The 20,596-nt window shown below is 44.1% G+C and overlaps 1 protein-coding gene across 4 annotated transcripts in view; it reads right to left on the reverse strand.

Moving 5' to 3' along the window:
• The window catches only part of LOC115594478 (roundabout homolog 1-like), a 99,267-nt gene that overhangs the window by 78,249 nt on the left and 422 nt on the right, over window positions 1–20,596 (reverse strand). For 3 of the 4 annotated variants that reach the window (XM_030438568.1, XM_030438569.1, XM_030438570.1), the window contains exons 2-3: window positions 14,609–14,744; window positions 11,484–11,576 (exon numbers count right to left, since the gene is read on the reverse strand). In XM_030438568.1, coding sequence (XP_030294428.1) covers window positions 11,484–11,576; window positions 14,609–14,699 — 184 coding nt within the window. In that variant the 5' untranslated portion in view covers window positions 14,700–14,744. Of the gene's footprint in view, window positions 1–6,198; window positions 7,030–11,483; window positions 11,577–14,608; window positions 14,745–20,596 lie in introns of those variants that run through there. The other variant, XM_030438571.1, reaches the window with a different exon arrangement.

Raw genomic sequence — 20,596 nt, forward strand, 5'->3', positions numbered from 1 at the left:
ACACATTTTGATTATCAGGAATGGCAAGCTAATGTCATAAAATCTTCAAATCAAGCCCTACGAACGTTTTTTTTTTTTTTTAATTATAATTTTTTTAACAGTCAATTGAACTGAACGCACCAGCAGCTCCGAGTTCCTCGGCTTATCGACTCCATGAGACAAGTTGCCGGGAGCATATGGATTCTATTGATTATTAGCCGCCTGACTGGCGAGGAGATGACTCACACAGAGGTAATCTTGAGAAGCATCTCCGAGGTCCGTGACCTTTAAAGCTGTCCTTTCAAAATATTAATTCTCCCCATTACTCTCGAGGAATACCGTCCAGCGCCACTCTGGAAGCAATCGCCGCAGCATTTCAATCACTGCCAGCACAGACGGACGAGCTGTAAGGTCACAGGGACGCAAACACTTTGTTTCAGTTTTGTTTGTCTGATAAAGAAGTAAAAGAAAGATCTGACGATTACAGCGTACGAGGTGCGGGATGTCCTCACAAATCACTTGTAAAAACTGCAAACTATCAAGAGCAGGTTTATTTAGAGGAGTAATTACCCGAAGTGCCTCAGCGCACAGCCAGCTGGACACTGACCTCAGAACAGGAAACGGAGGCCAAAGGAGAACAAACAGCCCGGAGAAAACCACAAACCCACGGGAATTTCTGGGCCAGCCTGTCCAGATGAGCGTTGGCTCACCGTTTAAGGTTCTCCTGACAATGATGTTGAAGGGAGCTGCGCGCGGCATCTCCGGGGGTGGCAGAAAGATTTAACAAAGGAACATGACAAGTAGTTCTGCTAAGCATTATTGTGTCAATATTAAGCTTATTTTCAGCGACCTTTCATTTTTTTACGATGCGATCTGTGACACGGTCAGCTTAAATCGATGACAGAATAATTTTTGTTTGGTGCAAACTGTGTCTGGCTGATTTAATACCTCACTGAGGCGGCTGTGACCATGAAACTACAAGTTTAATATTTCAACTTTATGCTCGGCTTCGTCCCTTTGTACCTTCAAAGTAAAATGTTTTTATGATTTCGTTACTTAATCACTATATGAGACTTTATATCTTCTTAGATGGAGCGCTGTCTTTTTCCGGGTCTTAAAGGCTGCATTACAGTAAAGTGATATCATGTTGTGAACTTTCCAGACCGTTCTGCTGCCAATGGTCATCCCTACAATATTGTCAACATTTGGATGAAAATGTCATCATCTTGTTTCTTGTTTTAGCTCATGCTTGAGTTGTTGTCCCACCTCAAGAAGGTACTACTGTGCTTTAATAAGAGCTTGCTCATGCAAACAATTAAAATCGCTGACTGGACAGATGACCTACGCTGTGGTTCTTTTTACAGGGATGAGCGGAAAAGGTTGAAGGAGGAAGTATGGTTGTGGGAGGATCCCTCAGACACGGAAACCAGCTACCTCTGTGAGGCTTTAAGACAGGAATTGATCCCCCCCCCCCTCCCCCCAAAAATAAGGAGTAGTGTGTGCAGGAGTGTGTAGGTATGTGTGTGCCCGTGTGGAGGTGTGATGACCTGTGAACTCCAGGCCCGCAGGCACTTGTTAAAAGCTCTCAGTAGATTCCCCCTCCCCGGTGGCTGGCAACCACGCTCGGCCTCGCGGCACCACAGGGAAACCGGCGAGTAAACAGGGGCGAGAATCACGAATCACAGCTTTCGGCACACAATCCGCAAACACACATTAATAAAAACAAGCTTACGCCGACACCATTACGTATGCATTTATGCACATTCAGCCAGATCCAAACAATTGCCGCAGCGTCTGCTGGGGTTTGAGAGACAAGAGGGGAAACCAGTCTTGGTTATTTCTGCCGGAATAGCTCTCGAGTCCTCACGGGTATCTGTCGAGTAATAATGACCCGAAAACATCTGCGCCGAACAGCGCTCATTCGGCACGACCTCATTTTTAGGGTCGCGCCTCGGTGTGTGGATGCTCTGTATGGCGACGAGCTCGTAGTGTAAGGTTTATGGCGGGCATCTGACTGAACTCTGTCAAAATATAATCGCAGGATTAGCCTGATTTAAGTCCGGGAAAAAAAAACGGGTTGGATGGATCTAAAGGATTCGATGCTGAAAAAGCAAGGTACCAAATTAGCATTCAGTGCACCTTCTTTAAGGAACAGCGTATGTTCGGTACTTTCTCAGTCGGAGTGAATAAAGCAGCAGAGAGCAGCCACACCTTCAACACATTCCTTATTCCTCTCACAGATGTAAACGGATAAACAACATTAATGAAGATGCTTTCCCAACCACGCCGCTCCGCAGCGCAGCTTATTAGCTGCGTTATTCCTCAGGAAAGAACAGGAGGTATTTGACAATTCCATCCAGCACACAAAGGAACTCCAGTACAAAGATGTCCCATCAGCCCCATCATCCATGGCGAAGGAGTCCTCATTAGCAGTGGGACTCGGCTCATCACTGTCACCATCACAAAGACCGCGGGGACTCTTGTTAGCTTAGGGGGGGGGCGACGCAGCGGAGGCCAGCCTCCACCCAATCAAGCCATCGTCGCTTAAAGGTCCGGCGTTCTGTAACAAGTGCCGCGCGGTGTTTCGGGTCACAACAGTCAACCTCTCGCAGCAATGAGTGTCAGTCGCCGAAGCAGCGTGAGCAAGCACACATGAACTCTGACCGGCGCACAACTAACTCCGGCGGGTCGGCCGTGCGCCTCAGTCGAACTGTTCCCCCGTGGGGGTTACACACTGCACCGGCGATGGAGTTAAGCTGCGTTCTGCGGGTCTCTGAGCCCCTCTTGTACTCGCTCGTTCTCTGGCAACACACTGACGAGAGGGTCTGCGGAGGTAAAGTAAGCCTCAGAGGGCCCTTGGTTCGCTTATTGCTAAAGTAATTAGCCTAGTTATTAGTTCAGTTATGACGATATTAACCCTGTGCGCTTCGATTGTGAGACGACCGCGAAAATCAAGAATACCAGGAGGGGCCATTCTTTTATTCTCTAGTGAATCTCTTGGTTGTTTTTTTTTTTGTTTTTTTTGGAGAGTGTTTACAGGCCATCAAACAAAAGCCGGCAGAGCGGCGAGGCCGGTCACAGCATCACTCCGGGGACGCATAATTTAGATCCGCGGGATGAAAGGGACAAAGCCATCTCGACACGAGCGTATGCTTTTAATGGCCTTCATTTAGATTATTATGTATCGTCCAATTACCGCTGGCAGATTTATCACGCGGAGATTAAACTCTCAGGCGGAGGGGAGTTCAGGTTTTCCCTTTTGCTCTGAGTACGATGGAGTCACTTAACAGGAGCTTCTTGAGGAGCACGATGTTCGAATCACGAGCCATCGCGTGTTTATATGCTACGGCGAGGATACCACACAGGGGGGATCAGTTGGTATACATTGAACGAAAGCAGGTTTGGGGGGGAAAACATGTAATCATTTTGATTGCAATTCGTTAGGCACGGCTCATTTTCAAGGACAGGCACACGAGCCTGGCAGCTCTCCCAGCAATAATGTTTGAAAATCCCTGCAATCTACGGGGCGGACGGGGATGTGGTAAACACACGCGCACACGTGTTTAAACAGGACGCGCCGCGTGCATTCGGCGTTCCTTATCGACTCTTTCAACCCATATATTTTGGCTGACGACCATCACAGACAATGCGTCGGATACGCTCGACTGCACTGTAACTGTGGCCAAAAAGCTAAAAAGAGAAGAAGAGAGCTCCCTTTGCTCGATCGGCAAGATCACTGGATACATTCCTCCAGCAGAGGATAGGTTTCCTGTAAGGGTGCCTCAAGCGAATAAAGCAACAGTCAGGGGCAATTAGAACGATTTTATTGACCCTTGAAGTCCTTTGTTGACAGTTTGTTGCTCGCACTTAAGTTCAAATTGCAGAGGAATCAGGGAACTTTCTAAGAAGACATGTCTAACTTAAGCACACGTCTCCTCGGAACGCTCCTGAAACTGGATCGCGTGGTTACCAAGTTTGTCAGTTTGGAAATTGAGAGACAACGAAGTGGAAAATTGGTGTCATGCGCATTTTTGTCCTCTTGATGTGGACAGGCGAGCCTTAGCATGTTTCCTTTTTAGGGTCACCGCTGAACTTTTTAAGAAGAGAGCTGGTGAAAAGGCTGCACTATGTCCGCACGTTTACACTGCGCGGCACGCAGCCTCGGCTACGGGATGTGTGGAAGAACTTTGGGTGAATCATCTTCGGTTTTGGAAAGCGTTACATAAATAAAAAGTTATCGTAATATGTTAATTTGGAGGAGCGGCGTCGCAAGCCAAGAATAGCGTTAAACCCACATTGTGTTCTGAAGCGGGCAAAGTTTGGGGGAGAAAAAAAAAGAAAAAAAATCTGCCTCTGTACTGTCAAATAAAGGAAGTCCAGCAGCGGAGGAAGACATCACTCACTGTCAGCCCGAAAACGTATTGTTCTTTTTTCATTCTGTGACCACTGCTAATGTTACTGACAGCTGTCTTTGTCTTGCAGAGTGAACGCAACTGGCGCCGGCGGGGGAATCTGAGGGACCCAAATTTTCTGAGGTTACTGGAGCATATTTTCATAAAAATCCATTCAGCAGCTCAGAATATGCAACATATACATATACAGTATAGCCCACGTATATATGTTTACATCTCCAATGTCATAAAGGTTTGGGAGATGCAAATAAAAACAGGACGCAGCCGGTTTTACCAGAGCACAGTTAGAAATATTCTGTATCCAATCATGTGTGTTAACAAAGCGGTAAACCTCCCACGATCCTCGCTAATGAACGACTTGGGAGGACGCTCCTTTCACACCCAATCGTGACACTTTCACCTGTTACTAGTAAACCTGTTTTTACCTGTGGGATGTTTTTTTCTTTTGTTGCTCTTGTTGCATCAACTTATGATACAGTTATATTTAGAATATGGGCGTATACAGTGGCGGTTCTAGACCAGTTTTAATAGGGGGGCCAGGTTGGGGCCGGCTTTTTTGTTGGGGGGCACATACAACCCGGGAAAAAAAGACAAATCCCTCATTCAGACAAGGGATAAATGGAACTTAAAACAGCGTTTACAATTTCAACAATTTCGATTGGGTAGTAAACTGCTGATACACTTTATTTCTGTCTTTACTTTCAGTTCAAAATCAGTGCAAGAAATCTGTCATTGTGTCATGATGCAGACTCCCTGTCAGGGGGGGCCACAAGGGGGTCCGGACTCAGAGTTACAGGGGCACTGGCCCCCCCTCAGATCTCCATTAGCTCCATCTTTTTCCTTGAGAAAATGTAAGGTCAAGTGCTTCCAGTGCTATTTTTAAGTAGTTTTACAGCATAATTTGATGATAATCTGTATAATATCTGAATTACAATCATTTCGTCCAGGATAACCAGAACTGCTCTTTGCTGACGTGTGCCACAATCACCGCCTGCAATCTCAGTTCTGCATCAGTGTTGTTCTTGGGCTAATTATCACTAAATGAACATTGACCTTTTAACTCAAATCAGCACTAATGGCAGGTACACAGCATGTATAATCTGATGCTTTTTTTTTTGTTTTTTCTCTGCCTGAAGTCACTCTAATTACCAGTGTGCCTACAAATCTCCCCCTCTTTCTAAAAAAATTACATGTATTGAAACAAACCGCCCAGCAGTGAATTAAGCATGCACGACATTGAACAAGATACAGCCTCCTCTCTATCCATTGGCAAGAAGGCATCCTCACAAGCCTGACTGGTGCAATGGGACTGCCCAAGTCTCTCTGATCCTCATTAACCTGCAACTCGTGTAATGCATGCGCCCGCTGAGGACTGGGGATGAAGATGATAACCTCCCAGTCCTGCTCTGACGCCTCTCATGCATCCGTGCGTCCCACTGATGCCGTGAAAACGGCGCGCTCTCACATAAACCTGCCTCTATCTTCCTTTTTCTTCATATCGTGGCACCAAAGGTCCACTAGTGTGATAACAGCTGATTAAGATGGGTCACTTTCGGCAACCTGGCAGCGAAGCAGCGTGGGTCAGGGGCCAACATGCAGGACACAGATCAAGAGGTGGCCCCCCAAAAAAAAATAAAAATAAAAAATCCCCTGCACGGATCAAACTTAGAGGAATCTGTTCCACGCACCGCTACTGAAATGACTTTCTGAGCTTTTATTTTGAAACTCCCCTATCCCCGATTTTAACCAAAAAAAAGTGAGATATAAGGGGAAGAAAAAAAAAGCATGATCAGCAAATGATTATTACCTGAACAAATCTGTAGAAACGCCAGTAGAAAGTAAATCCCCGTCAAACAGGCAGGCATCATTCAAGAGCAGCTGGACGCGGCGTAAATCCACTCACAATGCGCCTTTTTTTTGTTGTTTTTTTATCCCCCGGTTGTCTATTTCATCTAAACCCGCAACTTCTACCGCAGAGCCGGTGGTGAAGGGGTGAGGGAGAGGGAGTGAGGAGGAGGAGGGGGGTCCGGCGTTTGGAGGAGAGTTCCTGAACTCCACGGACAGACGAGATAACAGATAATGTTCGGAGCCGCTCCTCCTCCTCACGCGGTCGAATCTATACGCCGGAATCAAAAGTTCAGATCAGCCGGAGGCATCGTCGAGAAGTAATCCCACTCTGCGCCACTTTGGGGTTTTTCCCTCCGCTCCGTCCGTCGAACCCCTCACTTCCAAATGCCGGTAACTTGGCGGAATTCATCGGTGATCAAGACGCGCTGTTTAGTTCCACTTCAGAACAGAAAATGAGCTTTTTATTCCCCCCCCGCAGATGAGTAGAGAGCAAGAACAGCCAGTAGAGCAGGAGAGAAAAGCGTGCAGTTGCGCTCACTTTGCTGGTTCGAATGTGGAGTTGTGTTTTTTTTTTTTCTTTTACGCCCGGGGTTTGGTGGGACTGGCGCTGGTTGGATGAGGCGCCGTGCGTCTTCTGCGCTCACTGATGGTTTGGTTTTTCCTACCCCAGATGGAGGCTTTTCTTTTTCTTTTTTTTTTTTTCTGTTGTGCGCAGGAGATTCCTGCGAGTCAGGCACCATTTAACCGCACAAGGATACATTGGCAACACGAGGCTCCACGAAGCCTTTCACATGAACCCCCCCCCCCCCCCCCCCCTAAAAAAAGATCCTGGCAACAACAGCATGATAAATGTTGGAAAAACAGCAAAATGACACATCCAATAGTAAGAATATCAAGTCCCATAACACAAGTGGTTTCAGGGCGACTGTTGGCTGCATCCGATCGGCTGCACAGAATTAAAACGCTTCAAGTGTCCGTCATGATCAGATGTGTTCAGAAGAGCCTTTTATGAACTGAAGAATTTCCCAAACCAAAGACGTGCTCAATATTTCACCGTGTGTCTGCGGTTGAAAGCGAGGAGGTTTTGACCTTGATGAATGATTTAGATTGTTTTTTTAATCTTCCTATCAGGACGGAGAGACGCGCACTTTCTCTGGGGTCCTTTGTAAAAATAAAAAAAAAAGGAAAAAAAGGCCACAGAGCAGCTCAGGTGTCATTTATGAAGAATACTGTATTCTTAATGAGCTAGTTAAATGTGCCTTCATCCACACCCTGCAGCAGCAGCAGCAGCAGCAGGAGGAATGTGCTTCTTCTTTCGATGACAACAATCGATTTTTTGGAGTTTTCACCCTGTGACCTCTCAGCACACCGCTGGGAAATGAAATGACATCACTGGAAACATAATGCCGAACTTATTATGTCTCAGTATCAAACATGTTGAAGTAATAATCTGTCAGCCTGAGGGGAATTCTACTTTAATAAAATGCATTTTAAATTGAGATAAGATTCGGCTAATACAGCGTCACATCGCTGACCTGCTGAACCTCAGCATGTCTCTGGTTATCTAAAGCAGGTCAGCACGCCCTCTGCTGGCTGCAGGCCTGCAGCACAGGCTGCTGTAATAGCAGAAAAGTCATGACATCCCCTCTGTCCTCCACTGTGCTTATAAATGAGCGTAGCACTTGAAAAACCATCATTAATAGTAAACGTTTAATGTATGGTTTATCAAGAGGAACAGTTCACCCAAATATGAGAATTCAGTCATTATCTAATGACCCCCATGCTGATGGGAAAGTCAGGTGAAGTTTTGTTGTGCTGCAAACATTTCTGGAGCTTCACGGCGAAAGCGGCACTGCAGCGTTCCCTCTGAACAACTCGAGCAGACGAGGACTTGTTTGAAAACACCATATAAAAAAAAAACGCCAATATTGAAGATAGAAATGGCTCCGTACAGCTCATCTGGCGTAATCCAAGTCTCTGGAAAAAACGCCCCGAGATCCCAAATGGATTTGAAAAGGCCGTAATATTCAGTGTTCCTGCTTAGCTAAAAGCGCTAACGTGTACCTGTCTGAAGTTGGTGCACAAGCTCGATCGCGGATCGAGGGCGTAAATAAAGTTTTTGTGGCTTTTTTACATCATTTTGGGATCTCTGGGCTTCTGTAGTTATATGGAGCTATTTCATGTTTTATTTCAGTTGTTTTATTAAGTTATAAAACAAGTCCCCGTCTGTTACATGCAACTGCAAAGCTCTTTTGCTGTGAAGCTCCAGAAATGTCCAGTGGACGACAAAACTTTTTATCGGCATCCGGGTGATGAAATAATGACTTAAGTTTCATTTTTGGGTGAACTTGTCCTTTAACAAACTAAAAAAGAACCCTAACCCCCAAATTGCCAACATGGAGGAGGTTTTAGTCTTTGCTGTGAAATGCATTATTGGTATTCAAGCTTAAAATTCAGTCTGCTTCCTAAATTCTCCCTCCTCCACGCTGAAGGAGAATCCTCCAGAGCCACGGTAGAATAATATGCAGGCAGAGCACAAAACTGCACGACGCCACAGAAATATGCCGAGCTGACTACATGAATAATTCCCGCGGTGAAAAGAATGTTTGAAAATTCCTGGACACGTGCAGCCAAAATTAGTAACAAGAAAAACAGAGATAATTATGTATTTAGACAAAACTCCAAAAAAAAAAAACACACGCAGCAACGACGCTCCTCGTCTTTCGAATTCACATTTTAGACCGAATCAAGTTTATGTCCCCCGGCCCCTCCCTGACCCTCCCGCCTCAAATCCTCTTAATTGCCCATTGTGGACCACTGGTGGCTCCGTTGAATGGAGCCCGCTCTCTGAGATGAGCCATCACAGTTGGTAAACAGCCAGTAAAATACGGGAGATTACAGACCCACTACGAGCGCAGTCGTGCCTTTTTAGAAACATGCACTCAATTTTCCATCCAATCATGAAACCCTTTCACAGTCCTCGTTGCCTTCTTGTGTGTTTTTCTTTCCCCCCCCGATGTTTGCAGCAACATAATGGTACTGGAAACTACATATTTATCTATATATAGCCTACATTTTCGCCATTTGTATTGCCATATCCCTCAGTATTCTGCTTTATTTACGTGCATTGTTGCTATTGTGCTTCTTTGTCCCCTACAAGACAATCAACAGGGGCTCTGATTGTCCACATTCCTATATTTCTTCCAAGTCAATATTATCCCCGCTATATAACTGCAGTCATAGCATACCGCTGTAGAGGACAAATATGATCTGGGTTTTGTAATTGCCGCATAATTGGTCTCATTTCACAATATTTTCAGGAATAACACACATCAGGGGCTTAAAGCGCAAATGATTGGTTCAACAGAGGAGCTCTTTATGCATGCGTGGCCTCAACAGTGCACAATACGTTTGGCAGTGTGTATATTCCATCGTGCATTTCGCAAAATTTGGTCGCGATCCAAAGCGTCTCCAACACCAATATTTCCCCGGAACAGATGGTGAAAAAAAAAAAAAAAACGGACACAAAGACGCGCGCGTCTTCATGGCAACGCGGCAACAGAAAAAAATGGCAAGGATTTCAAGGAGGCAGTGCCAAGAGCTGAGACCTATTTTTATTTATTTATTTCACTCCAAAGTAGCTTTCCAGTTGGTGCGGAGCCGGGGGGGGGGGAGGAAATATCTCCAAATAAAGCACAAAGCCAAATCCCCAAAATATTTATGATGGAATAAATAATTTGGAATCTCCGCAGAGCAACAAACCTGGCCTCGACCAGCCCCTCTGTCAGTGACTGTTGACTGTTTTGCCCATGAAAAATACAGACATGTGTTTTCTTTTTCTTTTTTGGTGTCCGTACCTGACATCAGGAGTGAAACGCAGTCGACTGCATGAGCCGTGCAGATGTACGTGCAAGACAGTTGTGTTATAACACATCCCTGCCATTAGCCGCGCATTTCAACGACATTATTTTCCCCACTCCGGCTCTTATTTCCCATATACCGACTCTCCACTCTACCTGTTACCTGTAATCTGTGACAGCTCTTTGGGTCTTTCATTTCCCTCCACTCGTTTGTATCCTTGCCCATTTTGTCAGTGGCTCAGGGTCGCGGAGAGTGTTGCAGCAGGAACGAGGACAGCCTTCACCAATCCGCAACGCGCTGAGCAAACGCTCACGCGGACGGCCGTGCCTCCGCTCTTCTCCGTCTCCCTCCAAATTGGCAAACCGGCAGTCACCCGGATGGTCTTATCAGTCGTTAAGACTTGGCCATCCTTTCAACTTCTCACAATCTTACTGTCATCTTTTTTTTTTTCCCCCTCCCTCCCTGCTGGGCCGCAAAGATTTTAGGTATGAAAAAAAAACAGGCTGCTTATCTTGAGAAAAAAGGAGACAGATAAAGAAACCCTGTCTGAGCCATTAGCTCCACATAAACTGAGGAATCAGATGGAAACCAGTAAAAGCTCCAATTTTAGATTCCGTAAAATGAAATAAAAACATTCACATGGTTGCCCATTTGGATAAAAGACAAAAAAAAAAAAACATTGTTATCTTAGCATCTCGTTTTCTGTTTGTTTCTGTTGGCCTCTCGGCATGCAAGTCGGATTTTGTCAACTTTCAAAACCGCGGCGTCTATCGGGAGGGGAAGAACTCCTAAACGCTGAGCTTTTGCTCTATCCCACTACATCCCGTGTCAGAAAGCCCTCCCCGTAAAACGTCAAAGCGGAGGGAGAGGGGGATTGAACCGCCTCGGCTTTGGACACAGCACTTAAGGTCTCCGGCTGCTGAACTGGCATTAAGTGGTATTAAGAGTCTTTGTCAGCAAAAGGAAACGTAGTCCTCTTCCTGGGAATTGGGTTCAACACTGTGTCTGTCAAAGGACAAATTCTGAATCAGCACAACCTCGAGCACCACTTTACCGACCGCTGCCTTTGTCACGGCTTATTTCTTTGAAACGTTTTTTTTTTTTTTTACAAGATAAAAACCAAGGTAAAAGTAGACAGCTTAGATATAACTGGATAAAAAAAAAAAATGCCATTTTTATCAGACATACTCTGCTGTCAGTAAAATAAGTATATTCTTTAAAACTGGAGGAGGAGCAGGAGTACACGTCTGACGGATGGCTGATGGATTAACTACTCCGTAAGCTGCAGTGACAACAGCAGCGTGGATGACAAGAGACAGGCAGGTGAGATCTCCACATGGTAGCTCTTGATAAACAGGGCTGTGTTTAGCATTGGGACGGTACCTTTGTATCCAAAGCTGCTGTCTTGTTCGGACGCTGGCTCAGACGCAGGCGGTTGGGTGATGACCTCACGGTTCCCCCTGTACCTGTCTGTATCTGTACAATCACAAAGAAAACGTACGCAATTGTAAGATGTCTCCCACTTTACGTAAGGGATAATGCCCGACGAGGTGTCCATAAACAGGAGTTAATGGACGACGCGGAGGCCTATAAACCCTTTTTATGGACACCTCGAAGGGCATTATCCCGCTTATACCATGGTCACTTGTCAAAGAAAAGAAATTTGGACCATTAATTTACATTTTCATGCGTTTTACAATCAAAATATAAAGTTTTTCACACGCCATAACTTAGTTTCCCTGGTAACGCCTGAGGGTTTGACTAATACCTGGAACTATCATTACTCTCCCGTAAGATTCTTATGCAACGGAGACGTTGTTCACTCCTCCAGTAAATAGGACGGATCATAGATACGACTTGGCAACGGGAGATATGCTAGTCCGCTCAGCGATGAGCCAGAAAGCTAACGCTATGCTAGCAAGATTCAAAGTCAATAGCATTGCGCACGGTTGACAAACAGTAAATATAATTTGACAGTATGCTAGCTAACACGATTAGCTAGCAAACCAGTCATGTCATTGTCCCCAAATCAATAGCAAGATTTTCACGAACAAATGACCGGCCGTGTGTAACGTTACTGTGGCCGCAGCCTGAAGTAGAGAGCTGAACAGCGAACGGGATGAGAGATTATTCGCGTATCAGTAAATTTAGAAGGGAAGTGAACTTTCTGCAGCTTGTGTGTTACAGTCGCCACCCTGTGGTGTTCAGAGGATAAGACACTGAAGGACTGACGGACTGCACTCAGTGCTGGAAATAAAATATTCAGATTTGATACGCCAACTAGCGCATTAATTTACAGCGGTGAACAGTCAATTTGACTGGAACTACTTAGTAGGGGTCCATATATCAGGGGTTAATGGACACCCTGCAGCCAATCAGAATCGAGTATTCCCCCAGACCATGGTATAAGTAAAGTTCATTCTCAGTGTATACGGACAATGTATATATTGGACCTCTCCCTCCTAAAATCAGATTTTCAGTTTGGCAAAGAGAAAAACAGCCTTCTACTGTGAAACGTTGCGCGTATGCCAAGCTCAAACATTCAACTCCAACAACGAGAAGAAACACATTTTTTGGTTTTTGAACTAATCCATGTGTGACATAGACGTCTTTTTTTTCCCCCCTTGCCTGAGATAAACCATGAACAGGAAACTGAGTCAATAAATCTCACTGACAGATGAACGTTGTGAAACTTTTAAAGGGGCAGAAGAAAACTGTCTGTTTAGTCCTTCAGGCCTGCTTTGCACGGGAATCTTCCTGTACCACCATCTGGTTCAAGGTTCGGTATTCCCATTTATCAAAGGCTGCCAACAGTCGGATTGATAGATTTAAGTCTTTTTTCGTTTACATATCTATTCATTTTTCATCAGGACGTGTCTCCGTTATCAAGAGAGGTTGAAATACGGCACCTACAGATGCTGAAAAGCGTCGCTGCCGTCACAATGACAACGCTGATTACACGAGCTGTCTGAACACATTCCATTACTCTCCGGTGCATGATTATCCCCCCTGTAACTAAAGAACTTTTATGATCCTTTTTGACATAAATGACTCAATCCGAGTCAGACGATGACTCATCAAGTTGCAGTAAGTTTGCCATTGTTTCATGAATGCATGCAGGGAGAGAGATGTTTCCCCCTGCCATTAGATGAATACATTTTTTTGGGGGCTCTGGAAGCACACATTAGGAGTGGCAACACTGTGAGGTGTGATCACGTTTAATCACGCCGTCACACAAAGTGTAGGAAGGCATTTAACATCTCAGTCACGGGAGGAACACGATCTCCTCTGTGCAAGCAGAAACTAAATCTAATGCGGCACACGTCCGAATCTACAGACTGAGCAACCGGTAAACCTTCAGCACAGTTTGGAGTGCTCGACATTACTGCGTCATTGATTAACGCGATCTGAAAGATGAGAATTTTACATAATATCCATTTATGAAATGCTTACACGCACAGTCATAAAGTTCCCATTGATTTACCCATGATCTATACACTGACTGTGGAAGAGGCCTCGAGTCATGATGTTGTATGAAGATACACCACTAGAGGGTGCCACCACCTCAGCAGTGTCAAAGGCATGTACCTAACTGTTTCTTTAGTCATTGTCATGTTATAGTGCAGATTTTAAAAAAGGTGTATGAACTAGAAATCCATTTACAACTATGAAATATTTGCTACTGATGATCAAAATGTCCATTTGAAAGCCGGAGATGTGCAATAACTTTGTGTGGATGCGATGAATAAAGAGACATTAGTCGAACTTTAACAAAGCCGTGACGATGAGCGCCTGTATGGAAGTTATGATACTGTCGTTGTTCTTATGAAGTGAGACATCAAACCATTCTTGAATAGCTGAAACTGCTTATTTTTCCTCTCAAATTACATCTCATGGGGATTACATTTTGCACACTGGACATATGAGGGCAGACAACTTCAGTCAACTTAAAGCTTTAAGTAAATTGGGGGTGCTCTGCTTTATCAGCATTTAAAAAAAAAATAAATAAATACATGTCTTGAGCTCTGTGTCTTAAAGTCTTCAGCCACAAGAGGACAGCATCACTGCACCTTCAAGTTCTGCTATTTAAAGAGTTTTGGTGAATATATTTTTCTTTGTTCATACAGAACGAAAGCTGACATCTGAGTCACTTTGAAAGCATTTCATCTTGTATTCAGAATATATTCAGATAGCAACCCTATCACCACGAAGATGGTATTCTGTTTAGGAATATATTCTACTTTATGTGAAAAACTGTTCAAAAATACTGTCTTAAAAGTTATTCTTTTTTTGTATTGCTAAAAAAAACCACTGTGCAGTGTACAAACTGATTTTGTAAGTGAGTAAAGTCAATTGTCTTATACAGTGTTTTCACCAAAGTAGGGTTAGAAACACTTCCTCGTCATAAGAGAACACTACGTTAATGCAACAAAACATTAAAAAGGACAGAAAAAAATACTTTTGATGATGCTACTTCACATGTGTCTGGTTAATGAAGAGATTCTCACCTGAGGTGTCCACGGCGCGGCCCTGCTGCAGCTGGCTGACACAGAGCAGGCTGGTGAGAAGGAATGTGATCGGTGATCGTAGAGCCAACATGGTCCCGAAAGGCCCAGCCTGCCTTCAAGAAGGACCTTAACAAACCTGAAAGAGAGACGGGCGAAACTTATTGTGACATCACAGACAGTGAGCTTTCAGTTAGCCGGATTCTTTGCTTTCGTTTCATGCTGATTGTGTTGTCGTTTTCTGTTTTACAGAACATCCCACATACCAAAGCTGTTCCGCGACAGTGATGGGCAACGCAGCCATAGCTAGTCCGATTCATGCTCAGTACCAGTGGCGGTTCTAGACCAGTTTTAATAGGGGGGCCAGGTTGGGGCCGGCTTTTTTGTTAGGGTGCACATACAACCCGGAAAAAAAGATAAACCTTTCATTCAGACTAAACAGTGTTTATAGTTTCAGCAATTTTGATTGGTAGTAAACTGCTGAGACACTTTATTTCTGCCTTTCCCTTCAAAACAAAATCATTACAAGAAATCTGTCATTGTATTCTTGATGCCGGGGGGGCCACAGGGGGGTCCAGACTCGGAGTTACGGGGGCACTGGCCCCTGTTGGCCCCCCCTAGAACCGCCCTGCTCAGAACCCAGGCCTACGTAATGGGCACATGTATTCTGGTTACCAGATCTCGACAACCTTTGGACCATAATTCATTGCTGTATCTGTGCCGGTCCACCTTTGCTATATTGGACGTGTGACTTATTTTTGTGTCATTCTGCTGAGAGTATTGTAATAAAAAAAAGGAAATTTCACTAGAATAACAAGAGACTTTTATCACAATATTATTAGCATGATAAAATCCTAGCGTGGTAATTATTATTATTTTGTTTTAAGGAATTGTGAAATCACACAAACTCACTGTCCACCATCTACCCTGCTGGCGACCACAATGTAGACCGTGTTCCCGTGTGAAATTCCACTATAAAGGAGAGAGGGAGACAGATGGACTTTCCTCTGAAACCCACCCAGCACACAGCCAAACTCTGAGTCTTGTCTGTTTCAGTCCTATCCAATCCACAGATAGCGAGGGAATGCAGATTAATGCGGGCCCCGGCGTTGCTTTTCCTGTCATTTTCCAACACACGCGTCAGCTTCTAGAACATCTCAAATATGCTCCCCGTGTGCTTTGTGCAAAACTGTGTGTGCAGACGCTTTGTCTTCGAGTGCTCCATCAAACTTTCATGCGCTCATACATAATCCAAGTCAAACACCATACAAACATGCTCACGGTTACCTGCTGCATATTCCAACCTAAGCCCCCCAAAACAAATACACACCTCCACACACACACACACACACACAAACACAACATAAAACACACTCTCAACTGGGAATGGTGATGAGACACGGTGACAGCGCCAGGCGAGAGGAGTAGGAAGTCAGTTGTACTGATCAGCCATCTGTGGTACAAACAGCTTTGCGACTCATCCTAGCTGTCTGATGGACAGCCAGATTCCTGGGATGTCTTGGCACCCGGTGCCCACCGGCTCCATGCTCCACTTTAATTGTTCTGAGAAAAAGCGCACCAACAGCCAACATTGTAAATGCGCCAAAACTTGGGCAAAAAGTGAATTTTCTGTGCAAACGGTGATGAGAGGGGTTATTGTTTTTCTGACTGAGACTGAAACTACAAACTGGTGATTTAATGAGTTACTGTACAAGTTTAATACGTTGGGTTTGTTTTTGTCAACAGTCTTTCATGAAATGGCAAAAGAATAATTCAATATCATGTTCTACGGAAGAAACAATACTTGGAGTGGCCATTTACAGAACTCTTCAATTAAGCTGATTTTAGTTTAAAACCTAAAGAAAAAGACAGCAGGATGGGCTATTTATTCATTTACTTTAATACCTGTAATTACACATACACAGATTAATCTTTTTTATAATCCATCCTCATTTAACCTAATACATATGTTAAATATGAAGGTCTGACATGTAATGTTTAGGGATGCCAGTAGTGTGGTTCTAAGTAAAGCAATATCAGTCTGTTGGCCAGTTGTCCAGCCCTTTGGTTCAAACCACAGCCTCTAAAACATGGACAAGTCTCTGTGGTCCATACATTTCTGAGAAGCCACTGTGAAGCTCAGTGTGGCAGCTCCAGCGTCTTGACAGAGCTGGAGAAAGGGTGGAGCTGAGGTGGGCCAGATGAAGCCTGGTTACTGACAGCACAGGCAAACAGCTAGCGGCTAAATGTCAGTCCAAGCGGCAAGGCCTTAATTATGCATACATTTACGCCTCAGTACAATGTAAACAGGTTAACCGTGTAAAGGATTACCCCTAGAACAGTTGCAATGACAAGGAAATTAGCTATAGAGACCAAATCTGCGCTTTGTACCAGGATACAAACACCTCCAAACATTATTCAGGGTTCGTACGGGTGCTTGAAATCCTTGAAAGTGCTTGAATTTCAATGTTGTGTTTTCAAGGTCTGAAAAGTGCTTGGATTTTAATTTAAGTGCTTGAAAGTGCTTGACATTATAACTCTGTGTCTTTCACAAAATTGGGATCAGACTGGATAATTAATTTCTGAAGTTTTTGCTATTATAGAATATAATTTTGGATGTTTACAGCATAATACAATGTACATAATTGTGATAAAAAGTGAAGAAAAAAATCATAAGTATATATATATTCCTTTAGGTACGTATTTTACCGCAATTTACAGCAATAAGGTGCTGGAAAATCTTAAAAATGACCCTTAAAAGTGCTTGAAAAGTACTTGAATTTGACCTTGAAAAATGTGTACGAACCCTGATTATTAAAGCCAGAAAGAATATCAGAATAGTGATCTAATATTCAATCAGAACTGAAAAAAGATTACACCTGCTGAACTTCAACATATCAACATCGGCATTGAGAGCATGTTAGCATGCTGACACGTTTAGCTCCACTTAGCTCAGGTAATGCCTCATAGAGCTGTTTGTAGCTATACAGACTATAGACACACATATTAGTGTCATTTGGTTATATGTTATGTTCTTCATTCTGGGCCGGATTATCATCATATTTTATCATTATGCTCGGCATATTTCTACACAATCCGAAAAAAAAAAAAAAAACCTACCGAGTTGCAATTTATTCATAAAATAAACTCTACTAAAGATGTTACAGTGTTTGTCCCATCCGGTAAATATGCTGATGTTGCAAAAGCTACGACAGCCAGAAACAACAATATCACAGCGTGATATAATATTCATATTAAAATCTGCCAATACATACTCCACACGGGTATATTACTGACATAATGAGAGGGGGAGATTGCATTTCGCAGAGTGCTGAATATTAAATGTGGGTGGTAATAATAAGATCGCATTGTTTAGTTTTATCTAACATATCTATATGGGGAACACAGACAGGAGAATGGTAGAGAAGTGGGTGTAGATGGGAGAAAAAAAAAACCCAACATAATAAATCCTAGATGTAATTTAAAAACATGCCAGTGGGAGGAAAAGGATAGAAATGTGTGTGTGTGTGTGTGTGTGTGTGTGTGTGTGTGTGTGTGTGTGTGTGATATAGTGGTAAATGCCAGTGGAGAAATGTTACCTTCACACCAAGACATCTCAAAACCTGATATGAAAAGACTAAGGTAGGGGTGGATCTAGTGAAAATCGAGTGCTCCTCTATACCCTGTCATACACAATAGTTGCCCTCCTCACAAACGTGCACAACTGCACAGTTTCTCTCACAAAAACAAAATTACAATGAATATCTATTAGAGACATCTGCACAGGCTCTGAGCTAATGGGGGGAGAGTCTGCAGATCAAAGAAGACAGGGCTGCTGATTTCCCCTTCCTTCTCCTGTCTGCCGGGGAATAATCACAGCTTACCATCTAACATATTGTCAATAAGACAGATCAGGAGCTCCCCCTATACCACAGCAGACAGATCACATACTGTAGAGAGCGCCGGAGCGTGAACGGAATCAGCTTTCAGCATCCCCCCCCCCCCCCCCCCCCCCAATCTTTTCTCCCTCTTAACTTCAATCCCCCTGTACTTGCAGGGGCAGATACGTGTAATGCAATATGTTACACCAGATATGCCGTTGTCAAAAGGTGTAGAGGGGATACTTAAATAAAACAGACACATTTACTTTGCAAGCAAAAGCAGGGATAATTCAATGCACCGAGCATTTTGCGGGGATATAAAAGTATATTAGCGGAAAACGCTGCGTATTGAGTTGCGTATTTCATGTCGGGGGCCAAACATATTTAAACCTGGAAACATCTCTTTTGCACATTTCAGACTCAGGTGGGGGTGGTTAATCGGAAGCTGTGTAGATTAACACCACCAGGGTGCTGAGTGAAAGCAGGGGCGGCGGGGAGGTGGGGGGCACAACCAGGAAGTATGATTCACTGACTATTTTCCGCACCAGAACTGGAGTCTAAATCAAGGCAACAGTGGGAGGTATGTGACTCAGATATTTGATGTACACACAACACACAAACAGCCGGCATATATCACTGTCAATCAAGTATTTTTACATCGCGTACGAGGCTTACCGTCTCCTTCGTGTAAGACTGAAGAGTTCTTATCAACTGCTGGCGGCTATCGCTGACATATGGGCTGTGTCTTTTGTGGTGGGGGGGGGGGGAGTGGATGGGGAGACAAATACGGGCTTTCATCACTGCCACCATAAAGCATTAAGGGAGCTATCAGAGCAAGACAGAGGGATATTAAAAAGTATGATAGGCGATGTCAGGTGCTGTGTCAGGGCCCGTAGTAACAAGTCATAGTCGGCTGAGTCGGCAGGGTGGAGGAGGGAAAACGAGCCTGGGGAGTAACGGATGACCCCACGGAGGAGACGCAAAAGGGGCAGTGACCCTTGGCCCCGCAGGATGAACGACCCGGATATATGAGCGAACCCACAGAAGTCCAAACATGCCGTTAGCTGCTTTTCTGTCCGCAAATAATGAGGAAATGGCACGTCTGATGTTGTGTATCAAAAGCAGTACGAAGATTTGAGACAGAACTTAGGTGCCGAGAGGGGAAGGAGAAAATATTGATGACCACACAGCGAGGCGCCTACTGCAGCAAACCGTTGTCTCATCCCTTCTTGATAAACACCTCGGGCCCACTTGAAGGCGTTCAGATTAAAGGATTTAAAAGGAACTGAAGCAACTGACTGCACTCAGCTTGACAAGGGATTTTTTTTTTTCTTTCTTTTTTTCAGTCAATGCTCCTATTCACAGCACAGAACTGTAGCAGAATAACCACCCCGTCCCCTCACTGTTTGCAGAGAACAGCGCTTCATGCCTTTTTGGCTTTATTTAGCCAGGCGAGTTGTTTCGGAGCGACATTGCACGGACAGCGAAGGCTCTCCGAGTCGATAGTACAGCCAAATAAACCAAATCCACCAGATTAAGGGATGCTCTCAGATATGAGTTTGGGGTTCTTTTAAATTTAATTCTAGCAACTGTTACAGATCCATAGCTTAATCCCTTCAGGGTTTTCAAAAGCACTAAAGGATTTTCAGAAGCAGAAGCCTGAGAGATAAAAACAGAACAGAGACCAGAAGGAGAGAAAAACCTGAAAACCCTGATTTTGGAGCAAACTGTGAGGTATTTAATCTTATCTTTAAAATAAATGTATAATATATTAGATTCAGATTGATCAGCAATACGGTGGACTGGAGTTTTTTATTCTTAAAAGATGTTCAATGGAAACTTGTAAGTTGTAATTTAGCTTTTTATCTAAAACCTTCATAACAGTAATAATTCTACCATCATTTTGTGAAATCCACTTCTAACTTCCCACCAGTCAAAGTAAACACATACAGGAGAAACGTTCAAGAATCAGAGGTATACTCTATAGTCACTGCTTGTTTGGCAACCTGCACTCGTCAGGATACAAATAAGATTCACTACGAATGTGTGTAAGCCGCAAATAACTTTCAGCACCGCAGCACGTGGACAGCATCTGCTCCTGCGTGAATCA

This window comes from Sparus aurata, chromosome 13 (assembly GCF_900880675.1).
Source record: "Sparus aurata chromosome 13, fSpaAur1.1, whole genome shotgun sequence".
In the NCBI taxonomy this organism is placed as follows: Eukaryota; Metazoa; Chordata; class Actinopteri; order Spariformes; family Sparidae; genus Sparus; species Sparus aurata.